The sequence below is a fragment of the Melospiza georgiana genome, chromosome 4 (assembly GCF_028018845.1).
Source record: "Melospiza georgiana isolate bMelGeo1 chromosome 4, bMelGeo1.pri, whole genome shotgun sequence".
Lineage (NCBI taxonomy): Eukaryota > Metazoa > Chordata > Aves > Passeriformes > Passerellidae > Melospiza > Melospiza georgiana.
In genome coordinates, this window is record NC_080433.1 from 2621856 (window position 1) to 2644698 (window position 22843).

The 22843-nt window shown below is 45.9% G+C and overlaps 1 protein-coding gene across 1 annotated transcript in view; it reads left to right on the forward strand.

The window, feature by feature from the left end:
• The window catches only part of PLXNA4 (plexin A4), a 510488-nt gene that overhangs the window by 55776 nt on the left and 431869 nt on the right, over positions 1 to 22843 (forward strand). Inside the window, exon 3 of the mRNA XM_058021923.1 lies at positions 1744 to 1926. Within this exon, the coding sequence (XP_057877906.1) occupies positions 1744 to 1926 (183 nt within the window). The remainder of the gene's footprint in view (positions 1 to 1743; positions 1927 to 22843) is intronic.

Below are 22843 nucleotides of genomic sequence, written 5' to 3' on the forward strand. Positions count from 1 at the left end.
AGGGACAAATAGACATGACATTAATTTAAGTGAAAGGGATCCCAGTGGAACATCCATGTGCTGAAAATGCTGCTGAGTTCAAATGCAGTGGGTGTTGGAGCTCAGGCGGCAGTATTGATGGATAGGAATTTTTCTCTGGTTGTTGGGAGTTCATGGGTATCTCCAAAAAAAAAAAAAAAAGCTGGAAATTCCTCATGGTAGCTGTGGAAGCTTCCCTCCTCTCCAAAGAACTACAGGAAATTACAAAATCCCAGTTAAATCACAGAATGGTTTTGGTTGGAAGGCACCTTAAAGGAAGGAAAGATGGGTGCTAATGTCCTTACAAACAACTCGATGGGTGAGGGGTCTTTAGGAGGAATGGGTGTTAATGCCTTTGAAATGGGCCTAAATGTCTGTACCAACCACAAAACATGGGAATTTGGGAATTTTAACTGTGGTTTGAACTCCCGAGCTTTAGGGTTGGACAAATGGGTCTGGGTAATATCTGAGGCACTTCTGGTGGATCCCCTGAAGGTAGACAGCCAAAACTGCTGAGTTTTGGGGGAAATTATAGGTTCAAGAGGGGATATGTGGGAGGTGGATTGGGAAGGCTGCACCTTCCTGGTAATGGGGAAAGGAAGAGGGTGAGTTTAGAATAAAAGGAGGCTGTGTGCTCTGAAACCTAGAGAGTGAAACCCCATGGGGGTATGCCCCAGTGAGCTGTCTCTCCATTTATTCAAATAAAATTGCAGAACTCCTCTGTCTCTTTTATGGACACTGGCACTTCACAGAGTGTTTTTTCCCCACACCATCCAGTCTCACCCCTCTGCCATGGTCAGGGACACCTTCTGCTATCCCAGGTTGCTCCAAGCCCCATCCAGCCTGGCCTTGGACACTGCCAGGGGCAGCCACAGCTTCTCTGGACCATGTGTGCCAGGACCTCCCCACCCTCACAGCCAAACATTTCTCCCCATGTAACGCTGCTCCCTGGCAGTTTGAAGCAATTTCCTCTTGTCCTGTCCCTCCATCCACTGTCCCAGGTTCTGCTCCAGTTCTCTTGGAGCCCCCTGAGGCACTGGAAAGGGCTTTAAGTTCATGATATTTAATTCTTACCATGGTCCCTTCTGCAGACTTGGCCTGGGCTGACCAACTGACCATCTCTCTCTTGGATAATGCCTGGGCACTCCGTGGGGGATGAAAATTTCCAAAGATGTAACATAAGCAACCTTGCTGAGCTTAAAATTAGGAGAGGAGTGGCTATTTAGGCTTGGTAGAGGTGTGATCTTTAGTGTTGGGTCCAGAGGACAGGTCAGGGTCTATTTTATAATTTTATTTGCCAGTGCAGATTTAGCTCAGTAGTTCTTACTCTGGATACTCTGGATCTACAGGAATAGTGTACTTTTTTTTTTTTTTTTGACAGAACTTAGGTATGTTTAAGACATTTTCAGCAGACTTGCACTTGATTGGTGAGTCTTGACTGGTAAAACTGACTGGTACAGCAGTAGGAAAAAGGCTTAATGTAATGTATCCTGCTGGGCTGTCATTCAACAGAACCAACTTTCCAGCTCTCCTTCTGGCTGTAACTCATTGTGTAACATCAGAGAGGTTTTTTTTTCTTTTTTCCACCTCTTTCTCCAGTCCTCCTTGATTTTCGTCAGCCTGCATAAGTTACAGGCACGTTACGCAACAGATGGATACTTTTCAAATGGCTGAAAAATTGGTGACTTCAGCTGTTTACCCACTTTTTTCTTTCTTCCTTTGCAGCTGTTAACAATTGATGACAATTTCTGTGGCCTGGATATGAATGCCCCCTTGGGAGTATCATCCATGGTGCGAGGGCTCCCCATTTTCACTGAGGATGGGGACAGGATGACCTCGGTGATTGCCTATGTCTACAAGAATCACTCCCTGGCTTTTGTGGGCACCAAGAGTGGCAAGCTCAAGAAGGTAAGACCTACGTGGTCCTCTAACTCAGATTTTCATGTTTTTATGGTGATTTAAGTGTTGCGTCGAGCACGAGCGCGGTCCTTGTCCGAAGGTGCTCCTATTTTGAGGATGAAAAATGGTTTGGTTGGCAAAGAAACTGCGTTTCACCCTCAAGGGATAAAGATGATCTGAGAAAGGATAAAATCCTCCTTCCAAGTAGTTATTCATCAGGAAATTAATGCTTCAGAAGTCAAACCACAGTCGCAGATGGACGTGATGTAATTTGCATCCAACAGAATTTTTTGGTGTTCAGACCGTCTCTAATTGAGTCATTGATCACAGGGTGTCTGTGCATGCTGGAGAAAATCAGACTGGGGCTGAAGTTTGGGAAACAGCATCCATGCTCTGGAGATCTTTCTTCAGGGCAGCGTGACTGGGTTGTGATCTCACCACGAGCCCAGCACGGGATCGGGGGCTGCCCTGCTGATGTCAGCCTGGGGTTTGTGCTGAAGGAAGAGGGTTTGCATCAAAGGAGAGCTCTGTCCTGAGCCATAATGAGCTTTGTGTTTATGGCTAGTGCCTCACAAACAGAATCAAGAGCGTGTCTGGGTTCCTCTCTGGGCATTCTCACTGAAATGTGGCCCTTGCATGGCTGGGGTTTGCCTTGTGAAGCCCCCAGAGAGACTGGGGAGGTACCTGTGGCTTTCCCAGGGTAAGATGAGTTGTTGGAAGTGGGATAATGATGGGCACTGGCTCCATTTCAGCCCCTCTGTGCCAGTCTGGCAATGTTGGTCTGAATGTTCAGCCCAGGGGTGTTGTAAGCCATTGCCTGTGCAAGGAGATGGTGGCTTGGCCATGGTCATGGAGATGGGGGAGAAGCTGGGAAGAGAGGTTGGGCAGAGCCTGGAGATGTTTTAGGATGCTGTTTCCTGTTTAAATCCCTTTTGTGAGTGAAGACTTCCAAGTTGGGGCAAGTAAGGTGATGTGAAAAGGTGACCCACTGTGGCTTGTGGGGAGCGAAGGGAGTTGTTTGTTCATGGATGCTTAGGGATAGTCTGGAATCTCTGGTTTTATTCTCTACCTGTTTCTTCACTTGAAAAGCAAATCTGGGCTGTAAATTCAGATGGTATTTCCCCCATGCTGAGGGAGGAATGGGATCCTGCCCACTGGCAAATGTCTCTGGCTTTGCTCAAAGCAGAGGAAAGGCTGCTCATGCTTTTGAAAAGAAAATATGGTAGGTTTTTTTTTATTATTATTCAGGCATGTGAAAAAGGAGCCAAATGGTTTTAAAAAATGGTCATAATAAAAATAATCTCCTTCCCTGGCTAATTAGCTTTTGCTTCCCTGTCATGTGTGATATCATAATAAACTGTTCAGTTCTCCAGTCAGTCTCTTGGAGGGAGGGAAATGGGGCAGCTGAGATCTGAATGGTAAATATCAAAAAGACCTAAACACTTAATGACTGCTCTCCCTGCACTCACAAGCTTTTGGTTGGGGTTTTTTTTGGCTTCAGGAGAAGAAAACTCAGCCATGGCTCTGTCTTTGCCTTTGCAGGTTGCACTGCAGAGTCCAAGATCTGATTCCTCTTTAATAGGGGAAAATAGGAGAGAAATCTTTCTGTGCTTTATGGAGTGTGGTAGGGAGCAGGGACAGCCTTATAGGGTAAAGAATGAGCAGAGGAGAGCAGAAGTGGCTGGTGTAACTTGAGAAAGGGAATAAAATGAAGCTTTTTCCTAACATGCTGAATATTCCACTTGTGGTAGTTCTAACTTTGGGTGAGTTGGAGTGGGGCTGGAGCCTTGGGCTGAGATTTGCTCAGGTGAATGAATTTCCCCCAAAGGGGCAGAACACAAAGCAAAATGAGGCTCCCCTAACCATGTGTGATTGTTTTGGACCAACTGATCCAGACTCCTGGAAACCTTTAGGTCCACCCCAATCCTTGCTGTGTCTTCTGCAATCCCTGACTTTCCTCCTCACATTGTCCCCCTCCAGTGCTCCTGAGGGTGTCTGACCCTGGGACAGCAACCTGTCACCTCCTCTGCGTGGTTTGGCACTCAGGACTTTCCCTTGATGCTCCTTGACCCCTGCCATGGGCCTTTGGATGCTTTATTTTCCACCTTGCCCCATCAATCAGGTGCTGCCAGGAAAACGCTGCATTGGGATTGCAGCTCCAGCATAAGCCATTATTTCAGCACAAAGTTTGTTTTCTGTTCAAAAACACTGGTAAATTGGAGTAAGCCTTGTAGGATTAGATGTAACTCCTGGATAAAACCCAGGAGCTGGGATTTCTTTTTTTATTTTTTGTGCTGTTGGGTCCTACCAGGCGTGTCACACTCTGCTGCTTCTCCTGGTGCACTGCAGCTCCTCGGTCAAGCTGCAGTGGAATATTTGGGATGGCATGAAAAAGGAGTTCTTAGATTATCCCCAAGATAGCAGGATTTATTCTGTGCTTGGAAGACTTGCTGCAAGTCATTACAAGATGGTTTTGGAGAAACTTTGCTGCTTTTTTTCCCCTGCAGTTTCAGTATTTTCCTCTCTATGTGGTTTTTTTTTTTTTTTTTTTTTTTTTTTTTTTTTTTGTGTATGAAAGAGGCAGACTGTGTATCAGACTTTGATTTATGTGATCCATGAATGCTCTGCAAAATACCCACAGTCATAAAGCAATATCTGTTAGTTGATATACAAATGTCACATGTGTCAAAGGAATTTATCCAGTGGCACACACAACTGAAGGAAAATATTGTGCTTCACGGGAACATATCATTAAAATGAATACTAGCAGAGTATCAGGAGTCTGCCCATGTAACCAAGACAACAAAGAGGGAAAGAAAAGGAAAAACCAAGATAGAGATAGGGTAGGGAAAGTGTGAGTGAAACCGAATGACACGCTTGGCCCCAGCTATTTCACTGCCCCAGGCAAAATACATTTTGCAACCCCTGCTCATTCACAAAGCTCCCTGTGCAGTCCATCAGGAAGGCACAGAATAATGTGCTGGAGAAATATTCCCTCCAATTCTGCTGCCTTGTCCATGGCACAGCCCTATTGTATTTGTGGGGTTCCCAGATGAAAGAGGGAATGATGAATCTGACTCCATGTTCTCAGAAGGCTAATTTATTATTTTATGATACTATATTATATTAAAGAATACTACGTAAACTATACTAAAGAATACAGAAAGGATACTTAAGGTAGAAAGTTAAAAAGATAATAATGGAAACTTCTGACTCTCTCCAGAGTCTCAACACAGTTTGGCCCCACTTGGCCAAAGAGTGAAAACAACTCACACCAGAATCCAATGAAACAATCTCCAAACACATTCCACATGAGCACAACACAGGAGAAGCAAATGAGATAAGAATTGTTCCCCTTTTCTCTGAGGCTTCTCAGGAGAAAAATCCTGGGTGAAGGGATTTTTCCAGAGAATGTGAATGTGACACAGCCCAGCCCTGCAGAATGAAAAAATAAATAGGATAAAAATGAAGACCTGTGGAAAAGGAAAAATTCTCCTTGTCCATATAAGAACTACTGTCCTTACATTAAAGGTTTCATGGGGATTTGTGGGTTCTTGAAGATGGAGGAGAAGTTCAGTCCTTTGCTCTGCCAGGAACTTCTGGTGTGCCTCCGTGTCTCGTTTCCTCTCCTGCAAATGGCAGGGAATGTTTTCCTTGCTCAAAGAGTGCTGGAGAAAGTTGTACTATAGGACACAAAAGAACACAAGTGCACACTGCTGCTCTCAAGGTGAAGAAAAAGGGAAGTTTATTTTCTGACTTAAACATTTATAGTTTTCCAAGAGTGACAGTGGATCGGAGGGTGACAGTGCCACCTCTCAAATGACACTGGGCGAACCAACAGTCCATCAACTTTCTCTTCCTCCATAAAGGAATGCAAAACAATGAGTTATTTACAGAAAGTGTATGAGAAAGTTCAGTACAAAAATGTCAACATCAGAAGGCCTAGAAAATGTTAAAAAAACAGAGCGACAGAAAATGAACGTGTTAAGTGCTGTGAGGTGTGTGATCACCTCAAACAGCTTAATTCAACAGATCAGGTGGGATGGAAAACCACTCCTGGCCACTCGTGTCATTTTTAATGAGAAATATTTAATCTTGCTGTGCTTTGGTTAGAACCCAGTGTCTGATTTCCTCCTGTGCTGGCTGTCCCATGTGTCTGTGCCACTTTGGTGGTGAGTGTTCCCACAGTTTGGTGCAATCCAGGGATCCTGATGGGCTTCCTTGGCTGCAAACCCCTCTGCACCCTGGGGAATGCTTCAGGCAAAACCCGTGGCTGAAATGCAGTTGGCAACCCTGGGAGTTTTTAGTGATTTCTTCCAGGAGATGCAAAAATAAACTCGAGTTTAGCAAATGTCTGGTTTGTCTCCCTGCAAACAGCACAGGAGCTATTCCTGGGATTGTTCTCCCTACAAACCACTCTGCTGTGAAACAACCAGGTGCCAAAATTCCCTGGCATTTTATTTTTTCCTTTGCTCACTCTCTCATTCACACTCAGCTCTTCAGTGCAGGACAAAAGCAGGGATGTACCCATGGGATTGATTTGGATTTCTTTCCTGGTGCCACCAATACCTGGCATCACTAAAAGAGCGTAGCAGTATTCCATATTCCTTGTATTCCCTCCCCAGGCATTTAATTTATGGGTCACTGCTTCTGTACAGATCATTTCCAGTCAAAGAAATACAACTTACCTGCAATAATTCTGTGTGGAGGTGCAGGTGTAAAGGGAGAGTTGAGCTTACAAAAATGTCAGCCTGGGAGCAGCCCCAGGAATTGTATATCTCACAAAAAAAAAAAAATCTGGTCTGTTTTGAAATGTGTATTTGATAATGGAGTAGCAGAAATTTTCATTTATTTGAAACTTGTAAGAAATTGTTTGGTTTCTTTTTATTCCATCCAAATATTTCACTCAAAGCCTTTTCTATGCTGAATTCCTTGCGGAGAGGGAACTTTAACTTAAAAACCAACACTTTCACTCTGTGGGCTGTATTTAATTTTTCATCAGATCCAATCAGTTTGTGGTCTTTGAAGGGTTTTTAGATGTGGAATGTTGTGTGGGGTGAAGGTTTTCTTTTGGATCCAACAGCTCTGAAATCTGGCCAGCACTTCCCACCAGGTATCAACTCTGTTTAGGAGAACATCCTCAGTTCCATGGTTTATCCATCCTCTGGATAACCCTGAGCCCTTGGGACGCTGCTTTCCCTGGATCCAGAGACAAAGCACCACAGGGAGTGTGACGGTGTTCACAGGGGCCCCAGGATGAGGGAAGAGATGAGGATCTCACTCCATGTTTCAGAAGGCTGATTTATTATTTTATGATATACATTACATTAAAACTATACTAAAAGAATAGATGAAAGGATTTCATCAGAAGGCTAGCTAAGAATAGAAAAAGAAAGAATGATAACAAAATCTTGTGGCTTGGACAGAGAGTCCAATACAGCCAGACTGTGACTGGCCATTAATTAGAAACAACCACATGAGACCAATCCCAGATGCACCTGTTGCATTCCACAGCAGCAGATAACCATTGTTTACATTTTGTTCCTGAGGCTTCTCAGCTTCTCAGGAGGAAAAATCCTAAGGAAAGGATTTTCCATAAAAGATATCTGTGACAAGGGAGAATTTTAAATCTGGGAGCTGGGATTTGCAGTTCTCATTTTGGCCCCTCACTGTGGTGCTGGGGAAGTGCTCAGCTGTGACTGGAAGTGTTCAAGGCCAGGTTGGATGACGAGGTCTCTGGTGTTGAGATGACCCCGAGATGTTGGAAAGCCTCTTTTTCCTTGCCCCGAGACCAAAGAAGAAGTCAAGATTAGTTGGTTCTGCTTTTCAAGGTTGTTTATTTTCTCTTATAGATAACATTTTTTTCTCTGACCTGCTGAGATCTGTCCAGCAGGTTGGGTTGTGGCACAATCCCTGCCCTTGGGGTGGTGTTGGCTTTTTATACCAAGAACTACCTGTACTTTATTCACCATAATTTTCCATTACCTATCACCTATGTTAGACAGTCTGTCTCTGCTCTAAACCAATCCAGAAGTGTCACCATCACAGCAGAAGATGGAGGACAAGAAGCAGGACAGAACACACCCAGATTCCTCCATCTTGCCTCTTGAACCCCCATTCTAAATCCCCAAAATTCTACTTTTTAACCCTGTGACAAATTCACTATCATTCTACTCACACTCTTGTGGCTTGTAACTCCTCACACAAAGTTGGGAATTGTTTCCATGGGCTAAAATCAAAGGCACAGGTGTTTGTGACTCTGTGCCAAGGTCTCTGAGCCCCCTGCCAGGGTCTGGAGTCCTCCAGGGCAGCCAGAGCAATGTCCTGGGTTCCCACAGTTGGATGGGGCTTGGAGCAGCCTGGTGGAGTAGAAGATGTCCCTGCCCATGGAATTGGTGTCCCAGTTCCAGCCAGGGGGTTGGGATTTATCTCCCATCCGAGGAGGGAGCAGCTCTGGGATTTCCATGCTTGGAATGTCAGTCTGATTGCAGCTGCACAGAGATCCCCACTGCTCCTCCAGGCCAGGGGGTTTCTGAATACACACAAAACAAGAAGCCCTGCTCAGTTTTGATACTCCCTGAAGGGAATTCTGCAGCTGACAGCTCTGTGTGAATCCCAGCAGGGAAACTCAGCTCCCTCTCCTTCCCTCTGCTGCCTTTAAAGACTTTGGAGATCTTTTGAATTTTATTTTTTTTTCCCCCAGCTGTTTGGCAGGTGGACTTGACTGCTATGAAAATGTGCTGGAGAGGCTCTGGCTCCTGCTGGGAAGATGGTTTCTGCAAGAGGGGCTGGTTCACCCAGGCCTCTCCTCACAGCTTCCTGAGCCAGCAGGAGTCCAGGTGCTTCACTGACTCGTGATGGAGCGGTGCTGGTTCCTGTCAGAATTTGATGTTTGTAGATGTCTGTGCTCTACCTTGATGTGCAGCCCCTCTTTGAGAGGTTGGTGCCAGTTTAGATGCCTGGAAATTAGTTAATTTTTCTGGCTGAAGCAGTCAAAGTTGTGGTTTTGGTAGCTGTGGTGAACTCTGCACTTGGTTGGGTGAAAGGGGTGGTGGGAAGTTGTTGGTTTCTCTGGGTCTGGATTGAAGGCACTGGAGATGGCAGTTCATGTTCAGACTCAGGTGTTTATCATTTCTTATCAGTAAAACAGTCTCACTACTGTGAGTTCAGCAGCTTTTCATTAGAAGGCACAAAATGGCCAACAATCTCTTGTTACAAGGGCTTTTAAGAATAAACTATCCAATTAAGAACTGACACCTGGATTATTTTCCCTTTTAACCCAATAACTGATCCCACAGAGCGCACAATGCAGATTTTTCCACCCATTTACAAAATGCCACCCAAAAAGAAGAAGGAAGAAGAAGCATGAGGAAGAAACCCAGGATGACACCCTGTGCCCTCCATCTTGCTTCCATCCACAACACACTAAAAATCCCAAAACCTCAATTTCTCACCAAGTGATGCACCTACACTGCTCTCTATAATTTATTGCACACTTTTGTGGATTCCAGTCTATCTCGAAGTCCAGGAAACTTTCTCCATGGATGAGGGTCACAGTCAGTGCTGCCCTGGAGGTCAGGGCACCCCAGAGCAGACACAGAAATATTCCCAGTGCCCTGGGTTTCCACAGGAATCAATGTGGACATTGGGCAGTGGCACAATTTCTCCTGGGTCATGTAATAATCATTGTGATGATCATAAAGTCCTCAAACATCACCTAAATATGAATGGATTGTGTTCCATGGGTGAAATCAAAGATGCAGGATATAGATGGAGGAAAAGTGATCACCTTGGGCTCAATTGCCAGGCCACATCCAGATGCTGCCCCCAGTTTTAGGCTACTCAGAGCAAAAGCTTTGTTGACAACCAGAACAAGTTCAGGAAAGAGTCAAGAGTTTGGGCAGGAGCTGGAGAACCTGCCCTGAGAGGAGGGGATGAGAGGAATGAGCTTATTCAGGCTGGGATGAGAAAATGTGGAAGGGACCAGGTTACAGCATTGCCGTGCCAGCAGGGGAGGTTATTGAGGAGCTGGAGACAGGTTCTTTGTGTTGGTGAGTGAGGAGAGGATGTGGAACAGCAGGCATAAGTTGGCAGGAAAAAACTCCAATTGGACATAAGGAAAAGCTTTTTGTCCATGGGGACCTTGAAGAAGCAGTTCCTGCTCTTGGAGAATTTCAAGGCCAGAATGGACAAAACAACCTGGACTGATCTCCCAGCAGAACCTGCTTTGAGCGGGAGGTTGGGTTAGATCTTGGGGTCTCTAGCTGGTCACAGTGACCCCAAGATGTGTCAGAAAGTTTCTTTTCCCAGCCTGGTGATTGAAGGAGGAGTCAGGGCTCTTCATTTCTCGGTCTCAAGGTTGTCTATTGTTTCTTATCTATAAAATTCTTTCTCCTGTCCAGCTGAGGTCCACTCAGCAGGACAGTCAGAGGCCTGCCCCTGGGGTGGTGTTATCTTTTTGTACTAAAAACTACGTGTACAATATTTACAGTAACTTCCCAATACCTATCACCTATGTTAGACAGTGAGCTTCTACTCTAAACAAATCCAAAAGTGCCACCATTGCAGCAGAAGATGGAGGTCAAGAAGAAGAAGGAGAAAGGTTGGACACCCCCAGATTCCTTCATCTTGCCCCCTGAACCCCCATTCTAAAAACTCCAGAAGTCTATTTTTCACCCCATGATAAATTCACTATCATTCTGCTTAAACTTTCATGGCTTGAAATTCTTCATATAAGGTTGGTAATTGTTTTTTCCAAGGGCTAAATCAAAGTCACATGGGTCTTGGGCTCTGTGCCAGGGTCTCCAAGCCCCCTGACAGGGTCTTGAGTCCTCCAGGGCAGCCAAAGGAATTTCTGGGTTCTGACAGAGACCCTGTGAGGTCCCTTCCAGCCTGGATTACCCTGATCCATCCTCTGCCCTAAACCCACACCAGAGGGGCTCTGTCCAGGCTCTGCTGCTGAACTGGTGCAGCCAGCACTTGTTTGAAACACCCACTGAGGGTTCCATCACTGCAGGTGGCTGCTTTGCCTCTCACATCCCTCATTTCCATTGCTCTGAGACTTCCAGCTACAACTTCTCCATGTCTCACACTGCAGCTTGTTGCAGTGTAAAACTGCAGGAGGAAAACTCCTTTTTTTCTTTTTTTTTTTTTTTTTTTTTTTCCCTGTGACTTGAAGGCTGCTGTTCCTGGGAAGAACTGGAGCCTGCTTTTTGGCAGAGAGCGATTAATTTTCCATGTCTCTCCTTCGAGTACCCCTCTCTGCTTTCTGACTACTCAGCAATCTCCGTGCTGGTGTGCAGGGTTTGGCTGAGCTGTGCTTTCGCTGGGTGCTTTTCCTACATGTGTGGAGTGCTGCTCTTTTTTGGTTTTTTTTTTTTTTTTTGGATGTTCTGCTTTAGCTGTGACTCAGAGCCTTGTCAGAGATGGAATCTTGTGATCATGCAGTGAGGTTTGCAAATAACTGTCTAATCCCTCCAAATTCTACACCAGCAGTTGTGCCCTGTGTGTTTTTGCTCCCAGCTCCAGGAGATAGAGCAGGCTCCGGTGAGCCCAGGGAAGGCAGCAGGCTGTGCCTTCATCTCTTCAAACCCTTCCTTTAAATGCAGCCTGCATTTGACAGCTTTGCAGAGCTGGGTTTCCCCTCAGAGGGCTGAGGATGCGCATTGAGCAGGCAGGGGGATGTTAGTGATAAAACCAAACAGGAGGGGACAGGTAACAATGTCCTGCTGCCTGTTCCTTGCTGGAATCCTTGGGTCCTGCAGCCTCCCGGGGGGGACACCTGGCTGTGTCACCTGCCCTGTGGTGGTGTGTGACCGTGTTCACAGGGGTTCTTGGATGAGGGAAGGGATGAGGATCTGACTCCATGCTTCAGAAGGCTTGATTTATTATTTTATGATATATATTACATTAAAACTATACTAAAAGAATAGAAGAAAAGGTTTCATCAGAAGGCTGGCTAAGAATAGAATAGGAAAGAATGGTAACAAAGGTTTGTGGCTCGGCTGTCTGTCCAAGCCAGCTGACTGTGATTGGCCATTAATTAGAAACAACCAACATGAGACCAATCCCAGATGCACCTGTTGCATTCCACAGCAGCAGATAATCATTGTTTACATTTTGTTCCTGAGGCCTCTCAGCTTCTCAGGAGCAAAAATCCTAAGGAAAGGATTTTCCATAAAAGATGTCTGTGACAGTGGTGGTGGCAGGTGATGTTCTGCATGGTGTCAGGCTGCAGAGCCCGGCATGGCACCTTGATGGAAATCATGTAGGGGTGGGATACAAGGAAAAGCAAATCCATTCCCATGTCCCTCTGGTCCGTTTCCTTCTCTTTGTCCCTTTGTTCTCAGGGAAATGCTGTGGCTGGGACATCAGGTGATCAGCTTTGGTCTTCACCTGCTCCTTCTGCTCTCCAGCCTCCAGAGAGGCTGTTGAGCTCTCCATACACTCCAGTGAATTCCCAGGTGGATGCCCAGCCAAAAAGGCTCTTGTGGTGCCTTCCTCCTCTCTAGCCCCTTCCTTTTTGACTGGGATAATGACTTTTCAGGGAGCCCTTGAAGTGCCTCTTGCATCTGCCTTTGATTTGAATGCCTCTTGCCTGCTGACCTTTCTTAAGGGAAGTCGGCTTAAGTGTGGTTCTCCTAATTAGTTTTGCTTTAATTTAATCGTTTGAAATAATTTTATCAAAAAGAGGAAACCTTCTCCCCACTCCCTTATTTTATTTTATCGGCTTGTTTTCATGCACGGTCTCTGGGTTTATTTCTCTGTTTCCCTTGTCTCTAGATAGGACATCATTTGCATATTTGATTAAGCTCCATATGTTATCAGGGAGCCAGTTGAAAGAAGAGCAAGTCCCTGATAAGGTGCTGTGTATCCATCTCTCCTTTTCACTTTGCATGTGGTTGTAGCAAGCTGATCTTTTTAAAAAGTTCTCCTGATGATTTTTGTTTGGGGGGTGATTCTTCACATTGTCTTAATTTTTGTCTGGACTCCCCACTAAGTAGTTAGTGCTAGGAAAGCATTGAAGCTTTAGAAAATAGATGTGGTTTATTGAAATGCCATCCTTCTACAAACTCTTTGCAGAAGACCCAAAATGAGCCTGGGTGCTGATCACTGGCCCTTGGCTGCACTGTCCTCCACTCCATCATCCTCACCACCCTGCTGCTCTATCTGTGCCCAAAATCAGCTCCTCCCTCTCCCTCTGGCCACATGTCTGATCTCTGCCTCAGCTGCTGGTGGGGGAATGCAGAGAGCACAGTCTGACAGCTCCTGGCCTTAGGAAGGGATGGGCAGAGGAGAGGTACCACAGACATCTTTTATGAAAAATCCTTTCCTTAGGGTTGTTCCTCCCGAGAAGCTGACAGGCCTCAGGAAAAAAATGTAAACAATGATTATCTGCTGCTGTGGAATGCAACAGGTGCATCTGGGATTGGTCTCATGTGGTTGTTTCTAATTAATGGCCAATCACAGTGGCTGGCTTGGACAGAGAGTCCAAGCCACAAGCTTTTGTTATCATTCTTTCTTTTTCTATTCTTAGCTAGCCTTTTGATTAAATAATTTCCTCTATTCTTTTAGTATAGTTTTCATATAATATATATAATAAAATAATAAATCAGCCTTCTGAAACATGGAGTCAGATCCTCGTCTCTTCCCTCATCCTCAGACCCCTGTGAACACGGTCACAAAAAGTTCTCCCCCAGAGGGTGGTGGGCACTGCCCAAGGCTCCCCAAGGAATGGCCACATTCCCAAGGCTCCCAGAGCTCCAGGAACACTTGGACAATGCTCTCAGGGATGCACAGGGTGGGATTTTAGGGTGTCTTGAGCAGGACTGGATGATCCTCGTGGGTCCATTCCAACTGAGGATACTCTGTGGTTCTCTGGAGCTCCTTACAGGATCCCATTGTGCCTGTGGGGAATGTTCTGCACAGAAATTTCGTGTCCCCACTCTTCACGTTGACTCTGCTTTGTTGAGTCTCAGCTGAGCTGTTTCCTGCAGGTAGCTGCTGCACTCTGGGCTGACACCTTCTCCCAGGTGCTGGAAATCACTGCTGTGCAGGGCTGGAGGGGCTGAAAACACAACAGCCACAGATGCATAATTCTGAAATGTATTTTGTGCAAATATGTGTATGAATGCAAAAAAAAAAAAAAAATCTCCTAAGTAAACACATGCCTTGCAGCTTTTGTTCTCTGACTGTTGCACTAGGAAAACAATTTGCCTTAAGCAGCTCTCCCAGCCCACCTCTAGGAACCCTCTAATTTGAGAGCAGCTGTGGGATGCCCCTGAGGAAACGCAGGGGAATGTGCATTTAACAGTAATTTTCTCCTCCTTTCTGCTGATGCTCAAGCTGGGGTAGGCTTTGTTTGGTTTGTGACCCATAATCAGTAATTTGTGGTGGTGATCAGAGTCCAACTCCTGGCCTGGCAAAGGCAGGGTGAGTTCATAGCAAACAAAGGCAGTGTAATTAGTTGTGTTGGAGCTGGAGAAGCGACACAGCTTGGAAAAAGAGCTTTTTCCCTCAAATGACAACGAAGTGTAGCAAGCAGAGGTTTGATTTGAGCCAGCTTTTAATTAGAAGGCAAAAAGGAATGTGCCTCTCTTTGTTAGGATAAGCAGCAATGGGCTGGGGATGGTTTCGAGATCTCTCTCCACATCTCCCCTGCACACACCCCATGTCCTGACCAGTGCAGAGGCTGTGAACCCCCGAGAGGGAACTTCAGTGCCACCAGCACATCCAGGAGTTGTGAATGCTGATGTGGGGCTTAAGAAATAAAAGTAGAAATAAAATAAAATAGAATGAAATAAATCCCCCTTGCTCCTTTCCAACTTGAGCCCTTCCCCTCATCTTTCTTTAATTTTGGTTTAAGGACTCTTTGGAACTGTTATGTCCCATTCTGTGGTGCAGCCTGGCTGGGGAGAGCTCAGGCTCTGATGGATTGCTGGTGGTTGGAATGGTGTGTGAGGTTTCTTGTGCTGGTGTGTGGAGGCAAGCTTTGCTGGATTGCTGTTGTGTGAAGAGTTGTGCTGGTTTTTGGAGGCAAGATTTGATGGATTGCTGATTGTTGGACTGGTGTGTGAGGAGTTGTGCTGTTGTTTGGAGGCAAGCTTTGCTGGATTGCTGATTGTTGGACTGGTGTGTGAGGAGTTGTGCTGGTGTTTGGAGGCAAGTTTGATGGATTTCTTGTTATTGGTTTGAGGAGTTATGCTGGTTTTTGAAGGCAAAAACCTGCTGGTTGTTGTACTGGTGTGTGAGGAGTTGTGCTGGTGTTTGGAGGTAAAAACATGCTGACTGATGGAATGGCGTGTGAGGTTTCTTGTGCTGGCGTGTGGAGGCAAGCTTTGCTGGATTGCTGTTGTGTGAAGAGTTGTGCTGGTTTTTGGAGGCAAGATTTGATGGATTGCTGATATTGGACTGGTGTGTGAGGAGTTGTACTGGTTTTTGGAGGAAAAACCTGCTGGTTGTTGGACTGGTGTGTGAGGAGTTGTGCTGGTGTTTGGAGGTAAAACCATGCTGACTGATGGAATGGCGTGTGAGGTTGGTTGTGCTGGGTTTTAGAGGTAAGCTGTGCTGGATTGGTGATGTGCGAGGGGTTGTGCTGGTTTTGGAGGCAAGTTTGATGGATTTCTGATGGTTGGACTGGTGTGTGAGAAGTTGTGCTGGTTTTTAGAGGCCCTAGCCTCCAAATTTGATGGATTTCTGGTTGTTAGACTGGTGTGTGAGGAGTTGTGCTAGTTTTGGAGGCCCCAGCCCACCTGGTGTCTGTGGGAGTGAAGATGTGCTGCTCTGTGGCACTCAGGGGTCTGTTCCTGCTTGTTCTGACACTTGTCTTTTTGTTTTTCTTTGGATTTTTTTCCCTCTAACCTCCCAAACCCTGTTGCTGACCTCTCACCTCTCCTAAATGGAACCATATGGAAGAGCTGCAGGTTCCTGGACCAAATGGAATTAGGAAGGCTTTGATTGCTGGGTGAGGGGTGCAGAAATATGGACTGAAGGCCAGACCAGGGCAGTCCATCAAAGATGTGAATTGCCAAGTCCCCCTGGGTTGCTGTGCCTAGGGTGACCCAAAAGAATCTTCCTGGCTGTGACAGCAGCAGCTAAACCTATAGACCTGCCTGTAACCTGGGGGTGTAAAATCTTGGTTGATGTCAATGATTTTTTTTCTCATTATTTGACTCTAATTTCTTGGATTTCTTCATCCTGGCCAATGTCACTATGGCACCAAGGATGGTCTCTCCTCCTCTAAACTAAAAGAGACATTGAATTATAAAGAGTTCGAGTAGTATTTTAAAACACTCAAAAAACACTCCTAAAAACACTCCCAAAAAAAAGGTTTGCCAGCTGGGTTGGTGTCCACACTCGACTAGAGATGGCAGGACTGTGTTTGTGGAGATAGCCCCTAAGCTATGGAACATCACTCCTGAGAGCTGTTCACCCAGGAGGCACCAAGCTGGGATCCCCCTTCCTTGGAGCAGCCAGCCTGGAAGTGTGTGCTGAAATCCAGTGCTGGAATCCATTGGAACACTCCAAGGTTCTAAAGAGAGATGGTTTGGACCCCCAGGGGGTGCCAAGAGAAGCAAAGTCTGTGTCACAGTCCTATTTTCTGTAAAAAATCCTCTTTGCCCAGGATTCTTCTCCTGGGAAGTTGAGAAGCCTCAGAGAAAAAGGAAAACAATATTATCTCATTTGCTTCTCCTGTGTTTTGCTGCTTTGGAACGTGGTTGGAATGTTGTTTATGCAACAGGTGATTGTTTCATTGGTTTCATGTGAGTTGTTTTCACTCTTTGGCCAATCAGGGCCAAGCTGTGTCAGGACTCAGGAGAGAGTCAGGCATTTTCATGATTATCTTTTTAGCCTTCTGTCTGTATCCTTTCTGTATTCTTTAGTATAGTTTAGTATAGCATTCTTTAGTATAATATAGATCATAAAATAATAAATTATCCTTCTGAGAGCATGGAGTCAGATTCCTCATTCCTCCCTGCCATGGGGCACCCAGCAAATACAATAAAGTCTGGAGAGGAAAGTTGGGAGCAAGTTCCTCTGTGGGTTTGAGCTCTGGTTGCACTCTGTCGTGCTGAACGCGTTCTGCTGGTGATTCCCAGGGCTGGGTCACTCTGGATAACAAAGCAGCAGCTCCTGGGGCGTTCTGGTGGCTTTGGGAAGCTGTGCTGAGGCTTGTTTTTGCAGCTGATGTGGTGCACTGGCAGAGGAGCCCAGCACACTCCATCTGTGGCACCCTGGCAGCTGTGCTGGCATCCCACCCTGCTGAGATCCTCACGGATGAGCTCTGGAGTCATCCTCCTGACTTCTTGTAATTTCATTAATTATTTTTAAACTGAAGCTGGCGATAAATCCCAGTGATGTCAGAGGAAAAAGGTTATCACTGAGACTAGCAGAATTCATCATATGAATTTTTCAGGACCCCTCCTGATGAATTCTAATTAAACACCACCACTGGCACTGTGCACATCTCCCTGTGTTTGTCATGTGGCTGATCAGGGCTGGGTTACCAGGGGGAGTTTATGGCTTGTGATATCTGCTGGGCTGGATGTGGTTTCACACAGCACAGGCACTTTGATCTTTTCCCTCCCACTGCTCACAAATTTCTGTGGGTTTTTCTCGGGTTTCCTGTGCCACTGATTGATCTCCTTGGGGTCTAAGGGAAGGTGTTGAGGACAGAGAGAGGACCTGAGTGACAAGGACACTTCTCCTGTGTTCTGGGAAGAGGTGGGACCCTGGCACCCTGTTAGTCTGGAGTGTCTCCTACGATGAGAATAACTCATTTTGTTGTTTTCTTATGGAACGGAGCAGCATTTTACAAGAAATAAACCCAACCCTAACGCAGCCCCGTGCCAAATCAAAACTGATTGCTTCTCCCTCCTCTCCTTTTCAATACAACAAACAAGCTGTGAAAGTTGTGTGGTCTATGAAACAACCACTTATGGTTATTTGACCTCCTCTCCTCCCTTTCCTCCCTTTCTTTTTTATTTTTATTTAATTAGTTCTCTTCTCACAGATATTTCTACCGTGAGATTGAAAAGTCAAAATGTTTTGATGCTTTCAAGCCCCTTCTCCCCCTGCAATGATGTAAATTAATTCCCCAAATCCCACCTAAATTCTGAATTTTTAGCTAATTTTTCTATTAATGTAGAGAGGAAGGGGGGGAAAAAAAAGAGAATGTTTGCAAATTTGTATGTCTGTTTTCCTTGCACGTCTGTCTTAGTCTGCAATATGTGGAGAGGTGGGAGATCTTATGAGACTGCTGCCTTTTAGTCTCTTTGTTAAACTTCTTCTGCCGGGTTAGCATTTTTGTCTGCTTGGAAGCTGGAGGATTGAACTCACCTGGGAGCTCCAGTAGTGAAATAAATTATCATAATAGAGCAGGAAAAGAATATATTTTAAGATGGTGAGCAGTGCAGGACTGCCCTGGTGTATCACATCTGTTCATGTAGAGATGTGAGATGTGGCTTTGGGGCACATGACTGGGATATTCTCATTTTGAGGGGAGGGGACTGAAAGGATGCAGGTAAATATAACATAAATACAATCCCAAACACATCCTGACACTGATAGCAACTACAATAGCAAGATAAAGCTGAGCACTGATTGTTAATTTGTGATTCTTTAAGCCAACCTCTCGGTTTTAAGAGGAATCTGGTTCTTCTTAGGGGACTGGCAGAGAGATGGAGGGCAGGAGATTGGAAGATCTGTTGTAATTAATATTCCAATGCTCTGCTTTAACAAATTGTCAGCACAATGGGTGGAAGTGCAGGTGCAGGGCTGTTCACCAAGGTGTTTTATGCCCTTCTGTTAAAAAAGCATGAATCTTTAGCTTGAACCAGAGTACCTGGCAAGGGGGATCTGAGCTCAACCTCTCCAGAAAAGCTCAGAGCAACAGGAGCTGAACAACCCCAAAGTCATTACACAGATTCTGTCATTTTTTGTTAACCAACATTGATATTCTGTGGGGTTATTTATTCCCCCCCGGGGGTTTTCACCTTGCTTATTTTGCAGCCCCTGCCCTGTGGTGGAGCCTCTGTGCTGCTTCCTTCCCTGTTAAGGAAATCTCAGGCTCTCCCCTCTGCAAGCCCTGCCTGACATTGCCATGGCAGTGCTGCCCTTCTCCTCACTGCTAGGAAAGATGAGATCACTGGCACTAAATATATCCCCTTGTCCATGCCAGGGATGCTCTGGCAGACTCGGCAGTGACTTATTTTCTATGTTTTGTCAATTCTCTGTGGCAGGTGATTTCATTAACTGCTCTTTGATGGCTCTTGCTTTTTGCTATTTTCGCTCTCCTGATGGAAAGGTGCTGGTGGCCACCTTGCAATCCCTTCCTCCAGGTCAGTCTTGTCACCTGCCTCCCAACTTGACATCTTTATTTTTATTTTTTAAATAAAAATAAGCTTCAAAATGTGGAATTGGAGCCAAACTGCCCAGAATTTCCCTCTCAGGGTTTCAGGCTGGGGTGGGATCTGCTCCCAGTTTGTTCCATGGGTGATCTCTGGATGATCTCAGGCATGTCTGTCTGCTCTCCCTGTTTATGCTGCAGTTATTCAAATGAAGACCAGGGTGGGAAGATGATGTTTGGGGCAGGACTGAGTTCCCCCTTTACAATATCTGGGCTGGAGACGGTGTCTTAGCAAGATTTTTCCCATATATATTCACTGGGACAGTCAGTGTGTGCTCCTTGTGGATCATCCTCACATCCGCAGTGTTTTATGAGCAGTGTGACCCCCAGCTCTGCTGTTCTGTCATCTCTCCCCTTTCTTCCACTAATCACCTTGCCTCAAGGTCCTTTTAACTTGCTTTTTAGGATATTCCAGTTCTCCATCCCCTCTGTTCCTTACCCATGAGGAGCTTCCTTCAAGCCCCCACAATTTTTTTACTCCTGGGGTGACCCTTTGGCTCTGTTCACCTTTGATGTCCACCTACAGTTTGATCAGACTAAAAGATAAGAATCCTGCACTCACTTCCTGCTTTGCTACTGACTTTTATGGACCTAGCTTTTGGAGAGTGGGGTTTCAGCTCATTAAGTGGGGAAATCTCCATTCCCAGGAAGTTCTGTCAGCTTCATTCCCACTCCAAGGAGAGAAATCAGACCTTTCAACACACAGATCATCTCATTCTGCAAGGGAATGAGACTGCCCTAAAGCAGGGCAGGTGAATTATGTCCAAAAATGTTCTTTTTTCTCTCCATTAGAGCTTAGGAGAGCTGAGGACAACTTGTTCAGATGTGAACATCCCTTATTTCTCTGTTCCCTGGCTGTAAGTGACAGTAATGGTGTTTCTCTGCTCTGATAAGGGTCTCATCAACAGCTGGTGGTCGTGAGGTGCTCCAACATGATGATAATAGAAAAGCTCAGTGCAGGGTTATTTCATGCAGGGTTTTCCTGATGGAAATCTGATTAACATGTTCAGATGGGGCCATTTCTTTTGGTCCTTCCTGTTTTCTTCATTCTACTGCAGGTGGAATTGAAACTTTTCTGTGAAGGTCAGGGTCTCCTACCTGGGCCAGGCCAAGAATATAGAGGAGGTGGCTCGAGAGCAGGGACACTGGGCTGCAACTTCAATTCAGGGGGAAAAAGGGGCTGGAACAGACCTGGCACATCAGCACCCCCTAATCCATGGATTCCTTTTGATGCCATCACAAACTGTCCCCAAACTGCTCAAAGCTGAGTGAAAAACCTCCAGCCTTGCTTAGAAGGGAAAGGAAGCCTGCAGGATTTATGGCACCTGCAGTGAGCAGGGGTTCTGCGTGTGAGTCCAGGGAGGAGGCTGGGATCTCCTTGGGATCACACATCTGACACTCACAGCTGAGTTTTGATGCCTCAGGTTTGGCTTTTCTATTTTTCCCATTCTGAGCTGCTTTAGTGTGTGGGTCTGGGCTTCACATTCAGGGATGGTGAGCTGTGTGCACAGAGCAGGGAGACAAAACAATTCCTGCTCCAGCTGGGCACCAAGGACACATGAGCCAAATCTCAGCCCAGGAGCACAAACCCCGTGGGCTGGAGAGAGAAAAACAAGCAGGGTGGGACTGCCTGGGCTCAAGCTGCAATGGGACAATGAACTGCAAGGTGCAAATGGAGCAGAGCTGATCCCAGGGAGAGACCCCGGCAGCGCTCGTGCATTTTGGGGCCGTTTTGGTTCATCTTGGGTGCAGCCCTGGCTGGGCTCTGGTGCTGCCCAAGGTGCAGCCATGCAGGAGATCCTTCTCATCAATCCCTGTTTTATTCTGGAAATCTAGCCCAGACTCTGCTTTAGCTCAGCCTTCTCAAGGCATCAGCAGCAGCACCATGGGATGCTTTGGGAGGCACAGCACACTTGAGAATATTTTGGAATGCCCAAAGTACTTCCATGTGATTTGGAGACTGGCGTTGGCAGGATGGGGTGAATTAAAGAAGCAAGGAAGTATTTAGGCATGCAAAGCTGAAATCAATATACCTTCAGGTGCATGCTTGCACTTACAGCAGGCCCTGACACCCAGGAACTTGCAATCAAAAGGGCACAGTAACTGGAGCAGACCCTGAAATGGGTGAGTGTGGAGAAGAGCAAATTCCATAGAAGGAGTGGATGGGAAAGGCCAGCTTGGGCTGGGGGGTGATGTGGAGAGCATGAGGAATTGTCACTCTCATACTTTCTGGAAAAATCCCCTTGCCCAGGATTTTCTCCTGGGAAGCTAAGAAGCCTCAGAGAAAAAGGAAAACAATATTATCTCATTTGCTTCTCCTGTGTTTTGCTGCTTTGGAATGTGGTTGGAGATTGTTTATCCACAGGTGATTGTTTCATTGGTTTCATGTGAGTTGTTTTGACTTAATGACCAATCAGGGTCAGGCTGTGTTGGGACTCTGGAAGGAGTCAGGAGTTTTCATTGTTATCTTTGTAGCCTTCTGTCTGTATCCTTTCTGTATTCTTTAGTATAGTTTAGTATAGCATTCTTAATATAATATAGTATCATAAAATAATAAATTAGCCTTTTAAGAACATGGAGTCAGATTCATCATTCCTCCCTTCATCTGGGAACTCCACAAATGCAACAAGGAATGGTCAGAAACAACCCAGTGTGACATCATGGCAGAGCAGGAAGCCTTGATCTATTCCTGGCTCTGTTGCTGATTGCAGAATGACCTCGGGCAATTCACTCCCCTCTCCCCATGCCTGCCCTGCTCCTCCCCGAGCTCTTCTCTTCGGGGGAATGGGCTGTCACTTGCAATGAGCCTGTCCTGAACACACAGCCGCCCTTTGATTCCATCCTGATGCTTCCCAGGCTGCTGAGCCCAGAGTTCAAAGCTGGGTGCTGTCGTGGGCTTCAGTTGCTTTCAGATGCAGAAATTTCCCCGTGCAAAAATTCCCTGACGGGAGTGGGGGCTCCTCCCCTGTGTGTTTGTGCAAGGGCTTGGGCTGAGCTCTGTCAACACCAGGCTTTCCCCAGCTCCCTGAGTACCCCTGATTTCCTCACCCCCTCCCAACAGGTTGGCCATAAATTAGGTTCTGATGTGGGGATTGGATTTCACTCCAGCTGCCAGAGCTGTGGCACATCTGGGGTCCTCCTGTGGTTAATGACTTCACAAAAATGAAGCAATAAAGGTTATGATGGCTGTGTTTTAACCCCATGGCCCTCGTTTTGCTCAACAGGAAGGTTTCCCTGTCTGCATTTAAATATCTCCCAGTGATGTGCCATCTCTGAGCAGCTTTTTATGAAGTGAATTGAGTTTTGAAATTTAACAAAGCTGAAGCATTTTTCGTTCAGGTTTTTCTTCATAAAAGAAAAACTGGTTCTCTTTAAACTGAAAAAAAGCTCTGTCTCTAATTTATGCCATGATTTAGAATTTACATACAGCAGAGCAGGGAGTGTAAAGAAGAAAGGGGGAAAAACTCACCTAAAATTGATGGGTTTTGGTGTAATTCTTTTTAAGGGATGATGTGTCTG